We start from the raw sequence: 24320 nt of genomic DNA on the forward strand, positions 1-24320 counted from the left end.
CAGGTTGTGAGTTTGTGAGAGAAATGGAATTATCTTCCATATACACAGAACCAGATGGCATTCTATCACATCAGCTGATGTTTGTGACTATTACTATTATTTCCCATAATTGCCCCTCTGAGATCTGCTCGTCGGTGTTATGCTAAGCACATATAATTACCCAATAAAAGATATGGAGCTGAGCCCATTTTAAAAAGTAATTACAGCCAATATGATGGTATATAATGTAATAAGCAAGTGCCAATCATAATGTTAAATACCTTCAGAAGATAGCCAAAGAGGCTTTTTATAGAGATGACTTTTATTAAAGTCAAATGGAATATGTCCATTTTAGTTGTGGCATTCAGTCATCTTAGACAACTCTAGAAATATGTTGTGGGAAAAATAATAGGAAGCAAAACAGGGGCAACGTAATTCTGCTGAATCACAAGGCATGGTCTTTGCTGTAGGTTCATTGCCAGGAAGAGTCCTTGAGAACACCAGACTTCATTGTGGGGATCTACAAGAAAAGAGCTTTGAAGACAGACCTCCTTCCCCCACTTAGATTTCCCTGTCAAGATATATAAAGGAATTAAAACTAATCAAAAAGCCCAAGTGAGCCGGCTGGTTAACTAGGACAGGCCCAACTTTGAGTTCAGAAAGCTTTCTAATGCTTTCCACCTGCCTATGCAAAGAACAAAGTTTCCAGGATATGTTGACTGCAAAGAAGGCTTGTTCCTAAAGAGAAAGATCATGTGGTTGCTGAAATAGCATGTCCTGGAAGTTTAGCTCAATGCTGAAAACCATTGTCATGCGTAAGAAATTACCCCATGCCCAAGATACTGAGTTTCTTTTTCTTAAGCTGTTTAATCATCATGAGAAAAGTAGTCAACAGGCATGTGAAGACATGAAGCAGTTAGCCCTTGGGGTTCCCGAGGCTCTTTACAGTCTCACCCCATCTAAAGTTAGCAATCAGTGGATCCTCTTCACCCCAGCAAGGTGGATATTTCATTGTCTCATATTCCTCTTCTCCCCCACCACACACATGTTCCTCCCCAACAGATATCTGCTATGATCATTCCTGTTCCACCCAGGCTGCTGCCCTGTCTGGAATGGTCTGTGCCCTCTCACCACCTCTCCAAATTCTTCAAGGCCCAATTCATGTTCCTTTCTTCATGAAATATTCCCCAATGGCACCAGCCAACACCAATATTTTTGCTTCCTGATCAGCCCTCTTTTCTGTCTCACGTATTGTCCAACTAGAGATAGAAAAGGGGACCAAGTGGCTCGCACCTGTAATCCCAGCACTTTGGGAGGCTGAGGTGGGAGGATCACTTGAGGTCAGGAGTTCGAGAACAGCCTGGGCAACATAGTGAGACCTCATCTCCAGAAAAAATTTAAAAACTAGCTGGGCATGGTGGCACGTGCTTGTGGTCCCAGCTACTTGGGAGGCTAAGGTGGGAGGAGCACTTGAGCCCAGGAGGTTGGGGCTGCAGTGAGCCATGATGGCACCACTGCACTACAGCTTGGATGACAAAGGGATAGTTGTCTCTAAAAATATATATATATAAAAGAAAGAAAGAAAAGAAAGTAAGAAAGTAAAAGAAAAGGGTTTGATCTTGGGGGTTAAAACCAACTGCTAGTGTGCCTGGAGTAATAGCTTCAATATTCCAAAGCTCCTTCTGAGTTGAAAAGTGTCACAGTCTTTAGCAATGACAGTGAGAATGGTATGGGAGGAGGGAATGGAGCACTATATGTCCAGGATTTGCCAAGCCTAGTCTAAACCATTCTTCTTGGTAGTGGTTTAATGAAACTTAATTTTTTATTCTCTCATATTATTCAAACGTATGCAGTTCCATGTTCTTATGGCCATTCGGATTAACTTTTCAGATTTTAAAGTGATACACTGCAAAAGTTACAGAGAAAAATGACCATAAAAGATGTCATAGAGAGTTACAACTGGTCATTCTTGAGGGGTCCCTCAAGCTGGACTTCTATCTTGGCATTGGTTTGATAAGCTCTCAAAAGATTATTTCAAGTGTGCACCCAGGGGTGATGGATTTCCTGGTATGTTTTCTCATAAACATATGCATGAATTTATGAATATATATATATGTGTGTGTGTGTGTATATATATATATATATATATATTTTTTTTTTTTAAATACAAACACTTTCAGTGTATAGACCAGATTACTAATTAATTTCCAAACGGAGACATCCTTTATCAGAAACTATACTCCCCAGGGCTACTTCTACAGGTTTCTCCTTCTCCTTCTGAATAATGGGTAAGAATCTGAATGTGTCCAGGAAGTGTCCCAGTGAGCATGAAATCAGAACCTTCCCTCCTTTCTTTCCAGTGGTTAAAAAGTGGGCCTTAATTAAAAACTGCTCTGCCACTTGCTGATGAGCTTGTCCTTAGGCAGCTTCTCAGTTTCACTATGTCTTGGTTTTCCCAGCTGTAGAATGCAAATAGCAATAATACTTGACACAGCATTCTTGTATAAAGTGCTCAGAACAATAAGTAGCACCTGTTAAACACAATGTTCGTTTTTATGATTACATTTTTTTCTAGTAGTTTAGAAATATCATTTTCATGATAATGTAATAGCCCTAATGGCCAAAAAAAAAAAAAAGCCCATATTATTATTTTTAAACCCATGCATATGATTCGAATACAGGAGTACCAAGAAAGATCTCACCTGAGAAGGCTAATTGTGTAAAACAGTTTTTTCTCTTCCTTTATACACTATACCTGGGAATTAGCTTCACTCCTGAATTAACTTTACTTCTCTATTTTCTTTCTGTTTTACAACTCATCACACCATAGATGTAGATGACTGTGTGTATGTGATTATGGCAAGTGAAACCTCACAATCTCCAGGCTGTTCAGTGAAGCTTTATGCGAATTCATTTCACCTGCACCCCTCCCCTGCCCACCCAAGGCCTTGAACCCAAGCCTGTGATCCCCTCTCAAGTCGGATCCTGCCCTTTGCCAAAGGCAAGACTGCTGAAGGCGTGGCCGTCTAGATGATTCATCAGGTGGGCGGGCTCACCCGCCCCTCCCCCTTGCCCAGGGGACACGCTGTCCGCGTGAAGTGGTGCCTTTGTGTGAGTAATGTTTCTCAATTATCAAACTAGTGGCGTGAAACCTTTTCCTGAAACACCTACCTCTAAAAGGTTTTGTTACCTCCCTTTTTTTCTTTTAAATAATAAAGGAATAGCCACACCTACCTTAGTTTCTACCGGATAAAAACTGAATAGTTTTGTTGTTGTTTTTGTTTGTTTTCTTAAGCCTTCAACTCTCAAAAGGCACAGACTTCCCAGGTGTAAAGAGGTAGCTTAGACCTGTCTGGAGCGACTCGGGGACAGGAGCCAGCTCCCCTGAGGTCAAGCACCAGAGCCGGCCCCCAGCCCCCGCTTTCGACTACAATTTCTCTTCCTTCCCCTCCTGCTTGCTTTGTGAGCTATTGACTGGCTGCAGCCAGCCGAGGCCCAGGCTGTAGGAATCCGGACTTCCTTTTCTTCCCTCTCCCATTTTTCCTTCTTTCTCCCCTCTCCCACCAACCAAACCCCAAAACCTCTAGGTAGTCCAATATTAAAACCGGTGGAACCAAAGCATTCCCAAAATCAGGAGGCGGGAAAGAAGAAGAGAGGGAGGCAAAAGTAGGAGGAAAAGAGGAATGTCAATATTTATTTTCCTGAAGGGGAAAAAAATTCTCTCTGGGCAGGCAGGCCATCCTCCTGGAGGGGGAATCCACAGTTTCCTTAGGTAGTAAGTTCCAGGGATGCTGGATGCAGGTGGTAAAAATACACAGCGTTTCAATGGGATGATGGGAGATGTTTACAGCCTTCCTGGGAAGATGCCAGAGGGTTTAACAGTCCTGGGATACCTCCCAGCTGCCTGCTGTGGTACTGGATGAGTTTACACTTCCTTTCCTGCTGGAAAAGGTGAAGCAACCAGTGACTTGTCCAGGGTCACACACCACGCTTGGGACAGAAATAACTCTGACGCCTCTTTCCTGGCTATAACAGCAGACAACATCGCCTGATGAGTGTACTACCATTCCAATCTGAATCATTTAAATTGCTCCTAATTGCAGGCCTGCAGTGCACTGTAACTGCCGTATGACTGTAACTGCCAAGCCAACCGAGATAGGAATTACTGAAGTTTTGCAAATTCCTGAGTATGGAATTAAAAATGCTGGGCGGTGGAGCGGTAGGGCAAAAGTGTTTGAAAACCACTTTGAAGCTGCCGACAGGTATCCTATTTAGAATTGTTTAAAAGATGAATTGGAAATGTCACCTTAAATTTGTCATTTTATTGGAATTAGAGAAACACTTGGTGTTCAAATGGATGCCATTCCAAAAGGCACCTCAGATATTTCTAAGCAGTCGAGCTTCACACTCTTCCTTTTTGTGTCTGCTAAATTACTGTCTCATTTTGGTGTTTAAACTTCCCTTTTAACTCCTTTGTGGGCAGATATGGGGAAAGGGGAGGGCCTGGGAAACAACCTGGCATTTGACTTCAGCTCTGAACACGGGGCTGGACACGTGCTTTGCTCAGGAAAGAAAGTAAATTCCACCTGGCAAATTGCTCTAACTGATTCATTTGTCCACAAAGAGACGCCACCTACCTGCTTGCAGGTATTCAGGTAAATGACAGGTGGGCGGGGCCTCTTGTTTCAATCCCTAAGGTCTCAGCAATGCTTTATCTGTCGGGGCTTCCGTGATGTCACCCATTTCCTGCTCTGGACCGACCAATGCCGTCCTCCTTCCTCCAGGCACCTGTTCACCAAAGTTGAGGCTAGTCACAACTCCGGCGGCCCAAGGAGCTGCTCAGTTCACCCACAAGGGATGAGAGCTGCCTGCCCGCTGCTGCTTGGAGAGCCCCAGGCAGTCGCTTGAAGAGGTGAGTTGAAACCCTCCATTTTTCTTTCTTGGCATTTAGACCACTGGCCCCTGAGGGCTCTGAACAAGAAATTTGAATGAAAAAATACAAGCTGAATGGCTTGTCTCTAGTGTTTGCCCCAGAGGGAGAAGCTTTTTTGAGAGAGAATAGTAGAGAGATGCCTTTGACGTTCTAGTTGCACAATAAACTTCTTCCAGGCCGGATATTTAATCCTTTTTGTTTCTCTGATCATTAATCCAGCCTGTGCTAGTCCTCGTGCTTGATCTGATTAAAACAACAACAACAACCTAAAGAGAAGTAGAGTGAAGGCTTTTGTTTTGAAACTTAGCTCGAAGGTATAGATCTGTTCACCCTTTTAAGGGGGCTAGGAGGCCAGTGCAGACTGGATTCGGAGCTCTTATTTTTACCGTTTTTCATCCCATATTTTGATCTAAACCTGTGAGGTGTCCCTAGATTTTTTTTTCTTTACCCCTGAAAACCTATTCCTCAGGGCAAGTTCTGTTGCCCTATTCAGAAGCTGTCCGTTCCAGTTTTCCTTTCTTTCTTCTCTGAAAAAGTCTACCGTTTTCTTTGCTCTTTGTTGAGCACTCTTTTAAATACAACTTTGCAGTGTGCATTTAGAATTTGTTTACATTTAGACCTGGACTGGCTGCCTGCTGACCTTTGGTTACAGTAAGGATTAATTATCTGATTGCCACAAGAATGTGACTTCAGGTCTGATTTTTAATTTTTTGGACCTCTTTGGCTTTTTCTGTCTCTTTTTCTTTTAATGGCAAATATACTGAGGAAATTGTTCTGCCATGACCTGACTTTTAAAGTAATTTTACCTCTAGGATCCATTTTTGTTTTCTTAATCCTGATCACACAGCCTGTACTACTTCTGTTCTTGACAGCCCAATAGTCAAACTCTTTACCCAATATTATTGTCAGAGAAAGGAAACCATTTTTAAGCCCAACTCCCTGCTGGGATGAGCTGGAAAAATTGGAAGAAGAAATAAATCTGTGAGATGCTTCATTCTAGATTCCATCATCAGCTGTTTTTCTGAGATTTAAGTTAGCAGATATGTTTGCAAGGGAATAATCTGTTAGGAATTATGCTCCTATTCATCCACCCAGGAATATAAAGTGCATGTAAATTCTCCAAAGGTATGAATTGAAACAAGCTGAGATAATTTTTGCCTTAGACAGACAGACGTTTTTCACCACTAAGAATCTGCCCAGTTCTTGTTGCCAATTTCTGTCTTACTGTTTGGAGGCCCGTATTGTTCTTTCTTAACTGACCTTTGTTTATTATTTTCCCCAAGCTTGTGAGTTTAGGGGGTGGGGTTTGGCTACCACTTGTCTCTTACTAAGGTTCTCACTTGATTCAAAGCTAGGACCTTCTGGATAAAAGTGCATCTAAACCTCTCCTCAAGATTACATTGCCTCTGGTTTACCGTGGTTGATTAGTGCTGTTCATAGTAGTTAATTTACGATTAAATCAATCGTTTCGTCACTGTATGTCAGCATGTCTGAGTATTAAAGGAGCAAAGCTGTAGACACTGTACCCCCAGGGAGAAGAAAGGAAAGAAGTGACAAAGACTGAAATTCAGAGTCAGATTGTCTAGAATGCAGTTGGTCTATTGGGTGATTTACACACAAGTTCTGTCCAGAGTTCCTGTGGTAACTCCACCCATTGTTCAAGTGGACATAGGCCTGATGGAAAAATGTACAATCTCCTTCATTTATATCCTTGAGCAAGTTGCTTCTCTTTCAGTTTCTTCATCAGTAAGATGGGAGATAATAATCTCCATGATCTAATGTGGTTGTGAGAAGTAAATGAGGTAGCTAATGTATGTTAGCATCCAGTGACCAATGCCTGGTGCTAACTGGTGCCAAACTGAGGCTAGGTTCTTCCTTTGGAAGGAATTTTCCTAGGTTGCTTGGAGGACAGAGTCTGACACTATCAAGATAAAGATCTTATGTGGTTGCAATTGTAGGAACCTTGATAGTTCTTGTTATTGTAATTAATTGTAGGTAATTAACTTCAATGTTAACAGTTTGGAAAAAGAAAACAGGAGGAGAATGCTTAAACGATGCCATTAAACAAGGTGGGCAGAGTTGTCTCTACCAGCCTCCCAGGCAAAGCTTTTAGGAGTTGCTGGCTGGCTGTGATTTCTTCCTTTTCCCACCCTAAGGCTCTCATCCTGCCACAGACCCACAAAATGTGATTCTCCACATTCTTCCATCGCCTTTGGGGGAAATGTCCTGTTGTCATTGCTGTAATCTGACTTGGCAGAGAGTTATTTTTGCTGTCAGTTGTGCTATCTCCAGGGCAGACCAGGCGTTTGGTCTCCTCCAGTCTCACAGATAAACACCCTTCTCCCTAGCCAGAGTGAGGGTTCATATCGAGCCACTGGCAGGAGGAAGCCCCTGTTTTGGAGCCTGCATTGTACCATAGAAGGGAGGTTCATGACCCATTGGATGTGATTGGTCTTGTCATGGAATACCCTGTGCCCTTGGATGACCTTGAGTCATTGCATATAAGCAGTTGTGTGCCCAGAGCCCTGGTCACTTCTCTGGGTCTCGCCCTTCAGGGATACCACAAATTTTCATCATTCAAGAGTAAGGGATTAGTGGACTGAGGTCAGCTTGCCTACGGAACCCTAAGGGAGAATTCCAACCTCCCTGCATGTCAGTTTCCTTAGTGACATTTTTCCCCAAAGGATGCTAAAATGGTGTACTTCACAGGCCCCCTCAGTCCTTACTACTGAAGCAAGGTGGGCTGCATGCCTAGGTGGGTAGGTCAGACTGACTGTGGGGACTGAGTAGTGCCTCACTAGAAAATATCAATCTTATTCATTCTATTCTAGGTGGGGCAATGCTACTGCTTTAGAATAGTGGTCTTGTCTCCGGCATCAGGCTGCCTGCCTGGGTTTTCAAAACCCAGATTTACCATGTGCTACCTCTGTGACCCGGGACAGATTCTTTAACCTGCTTTCATCAGCTGTGTAATAGGGTTATCATGAAGATGAAATGGGTTGAAATGTGTAAAGTGCTTGGAATGGTACCTGCCACAGTGTTTGTTGTTACTGGTATTATTTTCTTGAAAGGAAGGCATAGTTGATAGTATCAGACAGGTCTGTGTATCAGACCCAGTTCTACCATGTAGTTGCTAGCCTAAATGAGTTCCTTAATGTTTCTTTGCTTTGGTTTCATCATCTGGGAAATGAAATACTTCCCAGACTTAGTGCTGTTGGGAGGAATAATTGAAATAATTACATGGAAAGTGCCTGGTATATTGTAAATGTTCAGTGAGTGTTAACTATTGTTACATTATTTTAAACATTGTTATATTGCTTACAGTTAGACATCTTAGATCATGCTACTATCTGGATATAATAATGATGGAAATGGTAGTACGCTGAGGGCCAAAGACTGAGCAAAAAAGATTTCCCGAAAGGCTCCCAAAGGCAGAGGAGGAAATCCTGTTCATAAAGATTGTGTTGTTTCTCTTGGAGTCCCAGGGTAGAGTGGCTGGCAGTGGAAATGCCTCGTCTTTCATAAACCTGTGGGGAGTGGGCTTCTGATGTAAGTAAACAGTGGGTCTTCCTGGAGCAGTGATTTCCTGGCTTCACCTGTCACTATCTCCTTGTCTCCATAACCTTGGCTAAGACTTCCTTTCTATATTTGAATTCCTCACTTAAAGTGAAGAAAATAGGGTCTGGTGGGATCTTGACTACTTTTTTTTTCCTTTCACCCTGTTGACCAGGATACGATCTTGACTACTCGAGATGCCATCTGTAAGATGCTGGCAAGGTGAGGACAGATAAGAGGTGCTCTAAAGTGTGTCCTCCTCATGCCTCAGTATTCATGGACTTCCCAGTAGCATATAACTACTCCTGATATTTATGTACTGACATTACATAGACTCCCTTTTATGTGATTGGCAAATTTGTTGTCTTCTGACAATGCCTCCAAAGTATCAAAGGCTTTTGAAAACTATTTAGAAGGAAGACTGTGTCACTGTTCCTGGGTTAATAGGATTTAATCATCAACTATCCCCAAAGAATAGGGTTGACATGAAAACCATAAAAAACCATAAAATGTGGAAAACTACACAGAGCTGAAATCAGGAACAGAAAATGTTGGTTGTCTCCCATAAACTTTATATGTTTACCATTTCCTCCATTTTGTCCTGTGTAACATAAGAGGACACCAGAGTGACCTATTTGGTTAGTTACACAGATACACAGTTCAGATCAGTAAGAGGAAGAACTTTGTATGAATTAGAGTTGTCTGAAAATGTAGTAGGTTCCCTTTTGGGATACTGAGTTTCTTGTCACTAAAGGTGATCCTTTTTTTTTTTGGCATATTTAGTGCATGGTGTATGTTTGCTGGATGAGTGAATGAATTAATAAATGAATGACAAAAAGGATTTGTGTTTTTCAGCTGCACATACGCTCATCTGTAAAGTGAAGATTACCTTAATGATCTCGAATAGGCTTATTTTAGTTTAAATGAAAAAACAAGTTGAATACCCAGCACAATATCTTGCATATTGCAAACTGCTCATTAAATAGTAATAATCATTATTTTTTATTTTATATTATGAAAAGAATTTCTGCCTCAGGTGGAAGGTAGACAAGATGATCCACCAATTTGAGATTTCCAGTTTTTACAGTCATCTGTTTAGTCTTGTTCTCTTCGCCTCTGCCCTTCTTCATCTACCCATCTGAAAGAACTTCTCTCTGCTCTAGAAAGCCAAGTTCCTTGACATGGTAAGTTGACTAGTACACTTCTAACAGTGGGAGTAAGTTCTATCCCAATTAACCAGGGACATTTTTGGTAACATAACTAATTTGTGAATTGGAATGTGTGGACTTAGACTCCACCATTTTTTTCAAGTGACTCTTATTTGCTTCTTGTGTTTGATGCATTTGTCATAGGCACACACAAGACTTCACCGGCAACAGAGTCGAAACTCTCCAAGAATTTTCTTTTATAGCCTCTTGGCACAATAGCACATGCATGATGGGGAGGTCTAAATATGTCATTGCTATCTGCTGAGATGATTTGCATAATTTGCTTATGACTGCTTTTGATAGTCATGTGGCCTTTTCTGAATAGAGCGCAGCATGTTTAGGCTCCTGCATACTTGCATTAATACATGAGTCACCATATGTTTTCAGACTCCTCATTAAATGTAATTGTCAGACTTATATTATGTCTTCCACAACATACACACACTCAGTCACTCTATCTGTGGCCTTTTTTTTTTCCCTTGAGGACCTTCGCAAATTTATCTAACAGTCATCTCTGAAGGCGTCTGTATTCTAACTTATTAATGGATTAAAGGGAAATTAATACATTTTCTACTAGGGTAGAGTTGCTAAATATGTAGCAATCTAAGTGGCTGCCATCTCCAAATATTTTTCCCTATTTCTGAGCCCTATAGAGAAGTGTTGGAAAGGATCATTGGGAGTGTTCACCACATTCCTGCGGGAATACCCCTGGAAATATGTAGCTGCCGTAACAAATGCCCATAAACTTGGCAGCTTAAAACAACTCCCATTTATTCTCTCACAGTTCTGGAGGCTGGAAGTTTGAAATCAAGGTAACAGCAGGGCCACAGTCCTCTGAAGGCTCCAGGAGAGGGTCTTCCCTGGTCTCTTTCAGTTTCTGGTGGCTCTAGACATTCCTTGGCTTGTGAGTGCATCATTCCAATCTCTGCCTCTGTCCTCACATCAGCTTCTCCTCTGTATTTGTGTTTTCTCCTCCTGTCTTATAAGTGTCTAAGGACATCTGTCATTGGATTTAGGACCCACTCAGATAATCCAGGATGATCTCGTCTCAAGATCCTAAACCTCATGACATCTTCTTAGATCGTTTTCCTGTAAGGTCATGGTCACAGGTTCTGGGGTTAAGACATGGATATATCTTTTGCTGGGACCATCATTCTACTCACTGTATCCCCAGCTGACAACCATATACACAAACTCTTCCAACTACTTATGGAGAGATTTCTTGTCCACTTGTAGGCTGAAATACTGAGCAAAGTACAGGCAAGGAGAGTCAGAATTGGCAGCCATTACCACTACCTTCATTTATTTCTATGTTCATGCCACAGTAATAAGTGTTTTGTACTCTAAAGGCCTACTGAGTTCTTCCAGTCAATAGTGTGATATATCTAATAAGACAAACCAGTAAAAACCATCATAGATTGCATTAGTAGACACATAGTAGTAACACAGGTTAAGGAAGTGATCACTCCAGGGAATCCCCAGTCCACCAAACCAAAACAGGACAACTTCACTTCCAGGTCCATGTTTTCAAAGGGATCTTAACAAACTATAAGGTATCCTAGGTAGATCTTTTACCACCACTTGGACTACCCAGGAAGACAGTTGGAAGAACCAAAGACAAAGAGAAAAACAAGGGAGAAACCACAAATGCCGTCTTTAATTTGGGGACGTGTGTGTCATATTTTGAGGAGGCAAATGTGACATATGTTACACTTAAAGGCAGAAAAGGGCCAAAGGTCAAAGTAATGTGGGAAGCATTCAGCTATTTGAAAAACTGACCAGTTCTCCATCAGTGGAAGTGTTTCAAGTAGAAGCTGGTAGGTCCTGTAGGGATCTTGAAAAGAGGGTTTTTCTACTTGGTGGAAATCTAAGTTCCTTACCCAACCAAAATCCTGTGACTTCTAAATAAATCATTTTAAAACCTCACATAGAGGTCGTCATGTGGGTCACATCAAGAGATCACTACTCTTCTTTGATTGACACATTTGCTCAGGTTCTTCTCACCTGGATTACTTCCCACTTGTCCAGATCCCATTTATCATTTGTGATCCTTCCCAAAGACCATATATCCCATTAACTTCCCTTGATTGTTCTGGGCCACACACACTCTCTCTTGTCTCTCCTCCAAAATTTGTCCATGGCTTCTGTCTTCGGGCATTATACATATTGCCATTTATTGTATATTCTCTTGCAGTGTTTTCACATTTTTTTCCTATGGATAAACCCTATTTTCATAATTAGACTTAAATGTATTGGAGATGAAATGGAATTCCCTATGGGAACTCCCACAGAGTTTAAGGCCAATCCCAGGCATGGACTAGGCATCCATGACCCCTGTAGAATTGAAACACAGCAGGGAAATGCTGAGAATTCAAATATCTTCCTCATCTTGTCCTTCCCTCTGTAAAACTTGGTTATCTATTAAACACACACACACACAAACATAAACACTTTTTGAAATTGTTTTTCAGCTTTGGATGAAAGAATGATAGTTTGCTTCTTTTCCATACCCCTCTGATATCAGCTCTTCCTGGGATCCTTGGTGATCAAAGGGAACCAATCTGAATCAATGCAAAAATACTCTGCCTTCATTTGTTGTTGTTGTTTGCAGGGGGTCAGTTCTATTTCATCATGTTTATGGACTAGGAAATGGAAGGACATCTTTTCTGTTACAGAGTTTTTACAAACAAACCCAAGTATGACACCCCAGGGGAAAGGTGGTAAAATCTCATCAAGAGAAGGAACACTCTTCTCTAACCTGCTTATGAAAGGCATTCCCTGACTTCTAAAACTTGTGTCTAATTGGCTAGCCACTTGGGACTCTTTTTGCTTAACCACTTCCCTTGTTTTTCCCACATTCTGAACATCTATGTCCTCCCTTATTGACTCCAGATGTGTTACATGGTCTCCCTTTAGTTCAGTTCTCCTGTAATTTCTTGACATGTTTCTGACCTCTTTAAAGACCATTTAAAAGGGTTTTTTTTTTTTTTTTTTCCTGCATTTGTGGGTGTTTGCGGTACTATACAGGCTAATGTCATTCACAGATTCTTTAATGAGTGGCTTAGTCCCTCTTTGAGATTATTGATTTAGAAGTTAAGCAGAAGCGGAGCTAAACACGACTTTGGCAGCAGCCTGTAAGCACCTGCCTCCCTACTCTTTCCTCTGCAGTGTACCTGCCCCGCATCATGCACACACAGACACATCACCCCCAACTTCCAACCCAGTTTCTTAGTTTGAAGATAATTTTTATTCCATGTGTGATCATTTTTATCCAGGTCATTAATGCTCCTAATTCTTCTCTATTACATAAGAGTCTGTAAGCTAAGGAATAGCCCACAGAACACTGCCCGTTCTCTGTGTATGTTCATTTAAAATTGGCATTTATAAAAATGATTGATGGCACATTATTGATACTGTCAAGTCTTACTAAATTCATCTAAAATTTAAAATGTAATTGTACATTTACTTTGTTTAATACAGAAAGATAGACTTTGCCCTAACTTTGGCAATTATTTTCCCCCCAGTAACCTGATTTAGGAGTTACAGCTAGGGCTAGGGCAGTAGTTAGGCAAACACGATTGCTGGGTGAATTATTTTAGAAAGAGAGATGAGGCCACCATTTGAAGAAGTGGCAGGTGCTGGTCCGTTCGGTTCCTCTGTGGGTATATTTTTGCTCTTCATGGTCCAGGATGGCATTTCTGACTGTGATTGTGATTTTTGCACTGAGCTGTCACCCCAGTGACCAGTTTGAAACTAAGCAACCATTCTGCCACGTGGAGCTTCATCCGAATTTTAAAGCATCATCAACAACAATAATAATAAAAACAAAAACCGTAAGCTAATTTTCTTGAAGCTAAAAGTAACCTCGGAAATCATCTGATATAGAGTTAGCTTTTGTGTGTTTGAAACATGCCGTAAAACAAGAGGGTTGGCTGAAGGGAGTAAAAGATTTTGAACAACTTTTAAATGAGCAAAAATTGCAAAGCAAATATGAATACAGTAGGGCAGAGCCTCACACTGTTTGTAAAATGTCACTTTCCATGTAGTGTCCTTGCTGGAGAGGACTCTTTATTACTTGACTGGGCTCACTTATGTACTCATGAAACAAAGCTCTTACAGGATCCAGTCATTTTGTGATCTTTTGTGAGACCTGGCTCTAGGTTACATCTTTCTCTTTGTTGAAGCAAGTCATTCCTCTTGCCTTGTGAACCTTTCAGCAAACTGTTCACCTCTGTGTGACACCTGTCAAGTGTAACAATCGGCTGAAGCAACAATCAATTCTGACCTTCGGTGAAGTTTAGTGGCACACCTGGAAAGAGTTTGTAATTCTACTGTTTTGTCATTGTAGCTGGCTGGCCACCAGGTCAAGTAAAAGGAAAATATCAAGACCCAAAAAGGTAGTTGGTAGCAGAGCTGCATCCAAACCAGTTTTGATATTCTACTCTCCCCACTTAGGTTTTTAAAATAACAGTGACAAGGGCATAATTAAGGTGAGGCAAGTGAGACACTCACCTTCAGGTGCAAAATTTAAGGTGCCGGAAAAATTCAGTAATCCTAATGTGAATGAAATATTTAAAACAATGCAAAATGAATGCAAAAAATCCATGATGAACAAAAGGTCAAAATGTATTCGAATAAAGACAAGATCAATAAGCTAAAGTTATTTAGAAATTATTTAAGATCATCACTTAGTTAAGGGAAGTGATCAAACATTTCCTCAATCAAAAATAAGATGAGTGACATGGTTTGGCTACATCCCCACCCAAATCTCATCTTGATTTGTAGCTCCCATAATCCCCACATGTTGTGTGAGGGATGCAATGGGAGGTAATTGAATCATGGGAGTGGGTTTTTCCCATGCTATTATTGTGACAGTGAATAAGTCTCATGAGATATATTGGTTTTATAAGGGGCAGTTCCCTTGTACATGTTCTCTTGCCTGCCACCATGTAAGACATGATTTTGCTCCTCCTTCACCTTCTGCCATGATTGTGAGGCCTCCTCAGCCATGTGGAACTATTAGTCCATTAAACCTCTTTTTCTATATAAATTACCCAGTCTTGGGTATTTCTTCATAGCAGTATGAAAATGGACTAACATAGTGAGCAAAGAGAAAGGTTTTTGAAAACATTGATGAGTGTGTTTCCTTTAAAGCCAGGAAAGCAAAACTATTTCTAAAATTGTTTGGAAAATAAATAAAATATTTAAACTTAAATTGATGTTTTAAGTCTTGATATACCTACTCTTTATGTTTTCCACATTTTTCAACTTCCTTAATGATTTTTTTAAAAATTAGCCATTGAAAAATAAACAAAAATGTACATATCAGGACATGCATTTTTCCTTTGGCCTCAGGCTGCAACATGGCTTAGCACAGCACTAGATCTGTTACTTAGGAATGTATTCAGTGGATTTCTCTGAATATGCTATGGCAAAGTAGGAATTTTTCATGAGCAAGATTCTTCAGCAGATACCTCTCCCTGGATAAGGGGACAGCTGTTATGGTCCCGGGTGACCAGTATAACTCCTTTGATACTTTCCTTTTTCAAGTACTTGTGCATCTTTTGGCGTTGGCGTGGGGACACGGAGCACCTGGAGCTGCAGGCTTCCTTTCCTCCCATTGCCTCTCCATCAGTCGCTTGTGGCCTGTCACTGTTTTAACTTTTTCACTTATTGTGAATTTCAGTGGAAGTTCTTCAGTATTTGTACTTCTGGGTGGGAAAAATTATGTCTGATTTATCATTTGTTTAAATGGTTTTCATTTCCCTTTTCTTGTGTTATTTACTATGTCGGTAAAGTTTGGAATGAGATTTATCAAAGTAAAGGAATGTTTACAAACAAATAAGAGAGCCCCTTATTCCCCAGATAGCCATGGTTCTAAGGATTGGATATACATTGTGAGTTCCAGTACCAAACTGTTTAGCCACTGAAGACTATCTTCTGTTTATATAAATCCACCTAATGCCACTACATATTTTTGCATTTTCTAAGCTGCATTCATAGCCATTGTTTTTGTTTTTAAAAGCCTCTACATTTCTACCTTTTTACTCTTAAGATATATACCTCCTCCACCACCTCTAAGAATTGTTTTCTCCAGGCCTCAGGGCAGTGTCTCCTGCCCTACCCACTCGAGTAACAGCAATAGTGTGTGCTGTTGCTACAAGAAGGTGGATGCAGTCTCAGGCTGTCTGGCAGTCCCATCAAGGGAACAGATTCCCTAACTTCACCCTGGCCTGGAGTTTTGGGGTTCATTCTACCCGTACATTGTAGGAGAGACACTGATCAATTGGGCAGCTTGCAGAAGAGATTTGAATGTGGAAGAAATATTGACTGAACCTGAGGCTACTCACCCTGGGGGAGAACATGAGATCTGTCTTCAAATAATTAAAGGACTTAAAAAGTTAGACATATTCTAAAGAGCTCCTAGTAACAGTGGCACTTGTGGAAAGGGCAGGTGAGGTATAGGAAAGGAAAATGTTGCTCATTATGTGGACTTTTTCCTCTAAAATCAAAGTTATCCAAAGGCAGAATCATCTATTTTATAAAGTAATAAAGGCCTTTATCATCTGTCAGGCTTCCTTTTGACTCAGAGTCTGTGGCTACAGTGTTTCATCTTTGACAAGGTTGAAGTGCCAATGCAGGACACACCACCATGCGACTATAAAGAAGGATTCTTTTTTCATAATATGGAATCCTCCTCCTATTACTAGAAAACTGTGACTCAGGCAACAATTTCAGAGATGCTTTAGGGTCAAATCTTGTCCTTTCAATGGGAAGAACATGTAAAATTATCAGTGCCACATGCCAAATGTTATATTTATCCAATTGTCTTTCTAGTGGAGTGTGTGGTTTATTCTGGCAACTACATCTTATAACCACTTTCTATAAAGCCAGGGTGCATTGAAAGGAGAATTAGCAGGACAATAGCACACCAAGGATCCTGTTGTTCTGATGAGTTACCTGATGCAGAAATGTTTCCACTTCCAAACAGGCTGTATTCCAAAGGCTGTTCTTAAATCTGTCTAGAGCGATGACAGTAGACATATGATCGCGAATGACCCTCTTGGTTATGGGCAGCACCGACTGGCTTTTGCTCTGGTATGTGTCTTTGTTGTCATCCAGGAAGTTCAAAATTTGAGAATTAGGCAGAGACGCTTCTATACAGGTTTTAGGCTAGTCAATAAAATGGTAGGAAAGGAAGCAGAGATTAGGAGCAAAGAGAGATGGGGGTTTTTATTTTTCCGGGTGCTTTTCAGCACTAGATTGGTGGTTTTGGCTACATATATCTCTAAAAGTCACCTCTGGTTTCTGTCCCATTCCAGATCAGAAGCAAGAAGGAAAGGGTGATTCCTTTTTTTTTTTTTTTTTTTTTTTTTTTTTTTTCCCAAAGCGTTGTTTTTATTTATATAGAGTCCTAACCACTTCAGTGGCAGGAGGAGTGGGAGAGGTTCCTTTTTTAATCCAGGGACCTCCATAATGTTGGTTTGTTGTTACCAAACACACAGGTAAGTGGCATCACGGATCTGGTAAACTAACGACAATGTTTAGTCTCTCTCTGCTAGAGCAACAAGGTGAGCATCAATCTCTGCTTCTGTAAGAATCCTGAATTTAGGATTTTCAACTGTCACTACTCCAACTTCTATTTCTGAAGGTTTGAAATCAATTGATAGAACAGTAGACAGACATGTAATTGCAGTTTCCACTGTCTGTTCAAATGTCCAATCAAATTTCTTCTTCACTTTTTTTTCAAGGAAGCTGGTTGACTCAGTTTGTTTAACTCCTGCTGCAGTGGCTTTAAACCCACAGTAGTAACCTGCAGGATCACACTTATATACCTGAGGGCCTTGCTCTTCATCTATACCAATTAAAATCATACAACAACCAAGAGGCCTCATTTCAGCATTCTGTGTGTAGACCTGAGAAATATCGGCAATTCTTTTACACAGCATGTCCACAGGAATCTCATAGCCATACTTGTATTTCCAGTTAGCTGCCTCATAGCGTGCCCTCTGTACCTGGGATCTGCTGTCAGCTGTCATTCCGGTCATCACACAACCAATGTTTTCAGTTATCTTGAATAAGTGAGTCACTGTGCTGGAATCCAATAATTTGTCAGGTACTTTCTTCTGTGTGACAATTACTGCACAGTCTTTCCCTCTGACAGCTACTGATGTAAGGCCACCCTGGTTAATAGCCTTAAAAGCATATTCTACTTGGTAGAGCCGACCCTCGGGTGAAAAAATAGTAATGTGGCGGTCAAAACCGGCGCTGGAACCACGGGACATGTTGTTAAAAGCACTACTTCAAACACAATCCCTGGGTCCCGTAGCTCCCGCACCAGGCGTACAAGCACCTCCCCGGAAAGGGTGATTCCTAAGGCACAACAGGGTTATACCAAAAAAGTGTAAGATTTCCACCCTACCCATGATACATGTACATAAGGAGGGAATCAATCCATTCCACTACTCTTTCTTACTCTAAACTGCCAAAACACCGTATCACAGCTCTGTCTGCTTACTTCATCCAGGGCCCTATGCTGATGGCTGATACGTTCAGTAAATTTACATGGACACAAAGCTGACAGGCCCTCTCTCTTACTTTTGGTGGGAGAAACTAGTTTACCTTTTAAGGCTTAATGATTTTTAATAATTTCTTCTCCATTCAACAGCAAGGCTCTGATATGTCTGAAAACATGATACATCATATATGTTTATAAGCTATACACTGCAAATAAGAACCACCAGGGAGCTATTAATCATATTTTTTAAGTCTACCTAGTTCTTTCCCTTAGAGCCAAAACTGCTTGTTAAGTCAATTATCTCATAATCTGTTTCTATTCATGTAGGCTTTATTTAGTCTAAAATAAAGTGAGAAAATATATACAGCAGTGTTTACATTAACATTATATTGAGAATTTGGTTTATCCACATGGGTAAATGCCAGGGAATTCAAATTGCTCTCAGAAAGAAAAAGAAAGGAAGGGAAAAGATAAAAGAAAATTGGAGTTGGAGCTAAATCTGCATTTTTGCTTACTCCCTCCATTCATTCTGCTTCAGCACTCAGTGAAATCAAGGAATCTTTTTCTTCAGAGATCTTTGACGTATCTACAGTCCTGGACCCCATAATGACGTTTTGGTCAATGACAGACTCCACATATGGTGATCCCATAAGATTAAAATACTGTTTTTACTGTACGTTTTCTATGTTTAGATATATAAATACTTACCGTTGTGTTACAATTGCCTACAGTATTTGGTACAGTTACATACTGTACAGGTTTGCAGTGACAGCCAGAGACTACACATTTATATGATGTATAGTCAGCTATACCATGAAGGTGTGTGCAAGTACACTCTCTGATGTTCACCCAAGGACCGAATCACCTAACAATGCACCTCTCGGAACGTATCACCATCATTAAGCGACAAATGATTCTACTTGCAATGGAGCCTGAAGAGATTTAAAGGCTTCTAATTTCCTGGGTGTCTTGTATTTAATGAGTTACATTATTGGGATTCTGACTAGCCATAATCAAGAAAGATGCTGGGAGACAAAGTAGGGAAGTAGAAGCAGAAAGTTGGAGTCAGACAGCCCCTGCTCATTTTGTTTCTTTTTTTGGTGTGATTGACAAGTTATTTACCCTCCGCCTTTCAGTTTCCTCATCTGTTAAAACATAACAAAACAAAACAAAACAAAAAACGAACTAACTAAAACTGTGGCCATTTGTGAGGATTGAAAAACGTAATAAACTGTAATATAATAAGGCCCCTAGCACTGTGCCTGGCACATGGTAAATGTTCAAAGAACTGTTAGATGAAAAAAGGATTTTCCCCAAACATCTGATCATCAAAAACAAAACAAAACATAAAAACCCCACTTGATTAGCACAGAATCATAGAACTCTGTTTCTAGAAGGGACTGTTGCACACGATCTAGTCTGGTAGTTTGCAAGTTTTTTTAAAAGCTAGTATTCTTTGAACAGAATATTAAGAGGAACCTGATGCATTAAGGAAATAATGGCAGGCTGGGTGTGGTGGCTCATGTCTGTAACCCTAGAACTTTAGGAGGCCAAGATGGGAGGATTGCTTGAGGCCAGGAGTTCAAGACCAGCCTGGTCAACATAGTGAGACCCCATTTAAAAATAATAATAATAATAATAATAATAATAATAATAATAATAATAATGGCAGAGCTGGAGGAGTAGGCAAAGCTCCCCATTGGTTTCCTCGTATCTCCATTCCCTTGAAAGATCTGGAAGCATCTGATGACTTCTACAGCACAGTTTGAAAAACGAAAATCTGGTCTAATGCCACCATTTCACCAATAAGGGAATGGCCCAGAAACATGAAGTTGTATTTTCAGTGGTATGACCACACTGCAGCCCGAATTTATCTTCCCCTACAGCATCATGAGAAAGAATAACCAAGACCGTAGCATGTGGGACTATATGGCCGAACAGTACAGAGAAGCTTTAAAAGACTTAGAGCTTTAGTTCATCCTGTGTGTGCCTTTTTTCCCCTATAGATGGTAGATGATAATCTTCTGCGTGGTCCATTTCCATTTTCATGTTTGTTTTTCAACTGTTTCTGGTGTCACTTAAAGTATATCCTGTGAGATTCCAGTACTTTCTAACAGCCTTGAGGACAATTAGCAGCTGCATAGATCTCCTTGAAACAACTTCGCCCCCTCCTGTACCCTCTTTTTTTGCCTTCTGTGGTCCTATCGATGCTAAATAAAATGCTACAATTTTCTAAATGTTTTTATATTAAGGGCATTTACCAGCAACCTCTTCACTAGAGTGTCCTCTCAGGCATATTACTGCAGTACAGAAATGTAAACAACAAAGCTGACTCAATGAAAGCCTGAAGTCAATGTATTTTCTTTTTGAGATAAGTCTATGTTTGTACAAACAACCTCCGACTTTATTTGGAAAAGAAAAGAGATATAATACAGTTTATGACTGCTGGGCTCTTTCCAAATGTGGCTAATTTCCTGTTAGGTTATTCATGTGTCTTTATGTTCTTGTGGAAAGCATAAGGTCTTTTACTTTTGGAAAAGAGGAAAGTTGAGTTGGGGATGAGGGAAGAGGCAGGTTTCTTTTTCAAAAACAATTTTTATTATTTATTTTATAATATTTCCCCTCCCCTCAGCCCCACTAGAATGTCAGCTCTGTGAGGTCAGGGATTTAAGGCAGAAGAATGAAAATGCCCAACCTAAAATACAAGATCTACAAAAGCACCTAGATGAAGAGCCTGCCTCATGGGAAGGGCAGGGCTGTCCTGGGAAGAGTCAGCTGCACTTTGGCACCTTCTGAGGTGCCTGTCCAAGCCTGACCTGAATGGGACTGGTCATGTGAGGGGTCAGTCCTGCAGGCCACACTCACACCTCTTCTCCAGATCTGCCATCTCCTTTAGGACCAGGACCATGCTGTACCGCAGCTCCTGGAACTTGGCTATGGGGACCTCGAAGCGGTCTATGGGGACCTCGAAGCAGTATGCTAACCCATCTGAAAGATTCAGCTGCATCAGGACGCTCAGCTGCAGGGAGCGAGCCAGGGCACTGGTGGAGATTGTCACATCCACCCACCACTGAAAGTCAGCAACATGGGGCAGCCAGGCCCCTGGCTGCTGGGCCACAGAATAAAGGATGGGTCGCTGGCTCCCAAATATGACGCTGGTCAAGTCCCCGACCAGGTCTTGGGGGATGCAGAGCTCCTGGAGCTGGTCCCTGAAGGTGTTGGGCTTCAGGCTGGTGGAGCACAGATGGAGGGCCTGCTGGAGCAGTGTGTGCATGCCTGCCAGCAGGACACCCAGCCACTCTTCTGGCAGGTTGGCGCTGACCCCAAGATACTGCACAGCCTCTCGGCAGTCCTCCCCTTGCAGGCTGCTGACCACAAACTTCAGCAATTTTCTGAACGTGCTCCTGTTTAGGTCCCCTAGTAGCTGGGCCATTGCTGCCACCTCTGGAGGAAGCTGGGCCCCCAGTAAACTCACTTGGCCACTGTGACTATCACCAGGATGATGCAGGTACAGAGCTGCAGCCCCACATCAGATACTGCTGCTGCTTCCTCCTTGATTAGCCAGCCCAGGGGGTCGGTCCCAGATGCAGATACCTGGTGCCAACGATCCCCAGTCGATGCAGCCAAAAGTGGTCCTGGTCCCGAGGCGGGATTCTTAATCACTATGAAAGTTGACCCGGAGCCCTAGTTTGCACTGGGCTCCTACTTGTGTGCGTCTCCATGTCACCTCTGGAATTGGGACTCCCGAGGGCAGAAGCATACCCTTTAAGTCTCTCTCAAAGGTCTGCATATCCAACTCATGACCTAGCTCAGAGTTGGTGCTTGAAAACTATTTATTGACTGTCTACCCAAGGGACTTCCTAGATGCAAAGCAAGCATGTTGAAAAACTTGATTATTGTTGACTCCTACCTATGTTAGAGGAAAAATATGTATTGTGATAGTATTCTACTGTTTAAAAGAAATATCTAGGGTGGGCATGGGGGCTCACACCTGTAAACCCAGCACTTTGGGAGGCCAAGGCATGTGGATCTCTTGAGGCCAGGAGTTCAAGACCAGCCTGGTCAACATGGCGAAACCTTGTCTCTACTAAAATACAAAAATTAGCCAGGTATGGTAGTGTGCACCTGTAATCCTAGCTACTCGGGAGGCTGAGGCAGGAGAATCACTTGAATCTGGGAGGCAGCGGTTGCAGTGAGCAGAGATCGTGCCACTGCGCTCTAGCCTGGGCAACAGAGCAAGAGTCCATCTAAAAAAAAAAAAAAGAAATATCTAATGGAATAAAAGAGTCCTATTAGAACAAAGCTTAAAGGCACCTTATAGGAGCTCTAGCTTTCAGTTTCTGGGCTACCAGAGCTAGACTAGAGACAATGAATTCAGTAACAAATACGTGTAAGAATTATTGAGTGCCTAGTATGTAGTAAATACAAATCTAAGAGCTTTATGTATCATATCTCATTTCATCTCCACAAGAGTTCTATGAAGTAGCCTGTGATTATCCCCATTTTACAGATGTGAAAACAGTCTGAAATCACTGGCCCATAGTGGTGGGATTTGAACCCAGACAATGTGTCCAGAGCCCACTTAGCCACTAATGACCAACTGAGTGAAATGCGTACAGGAGACAACAGTGCATTTATCATAGTGAAAATGTGAAAGGCTCAGCAACACTGTTTCCTCTCAGATGACTTAGTTGAAAGCTCTGATCTCCTACATTTTCTGAGTTTAGGAGGAAGATGGGGAAGAAAGATAAGAGCCATCACAGTATTAACTGTTTTGTTTCTTTTTTCTTGTCCTGATCTGACAAGAATTTTATAAATCACTGATCTATTTAATTTTCTTAACAAATTACATTCTTTAGAGTTACTTTAGGCATTTCCCAGATACTTTCCAAATGATTCTTACCACACCAATGTGAGGATGTTAAAGGTGAACATTATTCCTACTGGCATGTGTGGAAAACCAGAGGCACGAGGAGGCCATGGGGCTTGCCCAAGGTCCTGTCAGTTACTCCAGAGTGGACATTAAACCCTGGCTTTCTGAATCGTAGCTCAATTCGCCAAGCATTGGCAGCACTGTCTCATGTCTACCATAAGCATAAGTCTTTCATGTGCTGGGAGGCAAAAGTGAGCCTTCTTGTTTTCTTTTAGGTGTGTGGATGGCTCCTAGATCTTGACTTGCTCCTGAGGAAATATTGTGTGACTGAGTTTCCTGTTACACTGCTCTCCAATCGACCATGAACCAGCCAGAGTCTGCCAATGACCCTGAACCCCTGTGTGCAGTGTGCGGCCAAGCCCACTCCCTGGAGGAAAACCACTTCTACAGCTACACGGAGGATGTGGATGATGACCTCATCTGCCACATCTGCCTGCAGGCTTTGCTGGACCCCCTGGACACTCCATGTGGACACACCTACTGCACCCTCTGCCTCACCAACTTCCTGGTGGAGAAGGACTTCTGCCCCATGGATCGCAAGTCTCTGGTTCTGCAGCACTGCAAGAAGTCCAGCATCCTGGTCAACAAACTCCTCAACAAGCTGCTGGTGACCTGCCCATTTAGGGAGCACTGCGCCCAGGTATTGCAGCGCTGCGACCTCGAGCATCACTTTCAAACCAGGTAGGTCCCCCACCAGTGAGCTGGGAAGCCCCGCCCCCAAGGGGGACAGCTGGGCCCCTCCACCCCCCAGTCTCCTGAGGGGTTGCAACCAACAAAATGATCCATTCAAAATAAAAAAAACACATAGGTGTTTATGGTCATGGTTCAGTGTGAGGAAATAGCATTTGGTGGAGTTGTGTTGTGTGTGTGTGTTTATGGGATTTTTTTTTAATTGTAATAAAATGTAACATAAAGTTTACCATTTTTAACCACTACGAGTATACAGTTCAGTGGTATTAAGTACTTTCATGTATTGTGCAACTATCACCACCATCCATCTCTAGAAATTTTTCATCTTCCATAATGGAAAGTCCATATCCATTAAACACAAACTCCCCATTCCACCTTCCCCCAGTCCCTGGCAGCCACCATTCCACTTTTTGTCTCCATGAATATGCTCTAAGTGCTTCATATCAATGACATCATATGGTATTTGTCTTTTTGCGACCATCTCATCTCATGTGTGTATGTTGT

At 41.7% G+C, this 24320-nt stretch overlaps 3 protein-coding genes across 3 annotated transcripts in view; 1 reads left to right on the forward strand and 2 right to left on the reverse strand.

Annotated features, from left to right (window-relative positions):
* The first annotated feature begins 4721 nt into the window (after positions 1 to 4721).
* The window catches only part of LNX1 (ligand of numb-protein X 1), a 128104-nt gene continuing 108505 nt past the window's right edge, over positions 4722 to 24320 (forward strand). Inside the window, exons 1-2 of the mRNA XM_023183123.3 lie at positions 4722 to 4891; positions 23342 to 23807. Coding sequence (XP_023038891.1) covers positions 23428 to 23807 — 380 coding nt within the window. The 5' untranslated portion in view covers positions 4722 to 4891; positions 23342 to 23427. The remainder of the gene's footprint in view (positions 4892 to 23341; positions 23808 to 24320) is intronic.
* On the reverse strand, positions 17027 to 18032 carry LOC111520434 (proteasome subunit alpha type-6). The gene has a single exon (XM_023183141.2). The coding sequence runs from the start codon at positions 17958 to 17960 to the stop codon at positions 17220 to 17222; it is 741 nt and encodes a 246-aa protein (XP_023038909.1). The 5' UTR covers positions 17961 to 18032; the 3' UTR covers positions 17027 to 17219.
* On the reverse strand, positions 21036 to 21915 carry LOC111520427 (COMM domain-containing protein 5). The gene is given in 2 exon segments (XM_023183115.1): positions 21036 to 21787; positions 21900 to 21915. Coding segments are annotated over 2 exon segments (768 nt in total).

This window comes from Piliocolobus tephrosceles, chromosome 3 (genome assembly GCF_002776525.5).
Source record: "Piliocolobus tephrosceles isolate RC106 chromosome 3, ASM277652v3, whole genome shotgun sequence".
Lineage (NCBI taxonomy): Eukaryota > Metazoa > Chordata > Mammalia > Primates > Cercopithecidae > Piliocolobus > Piliocolobus tephrosceles.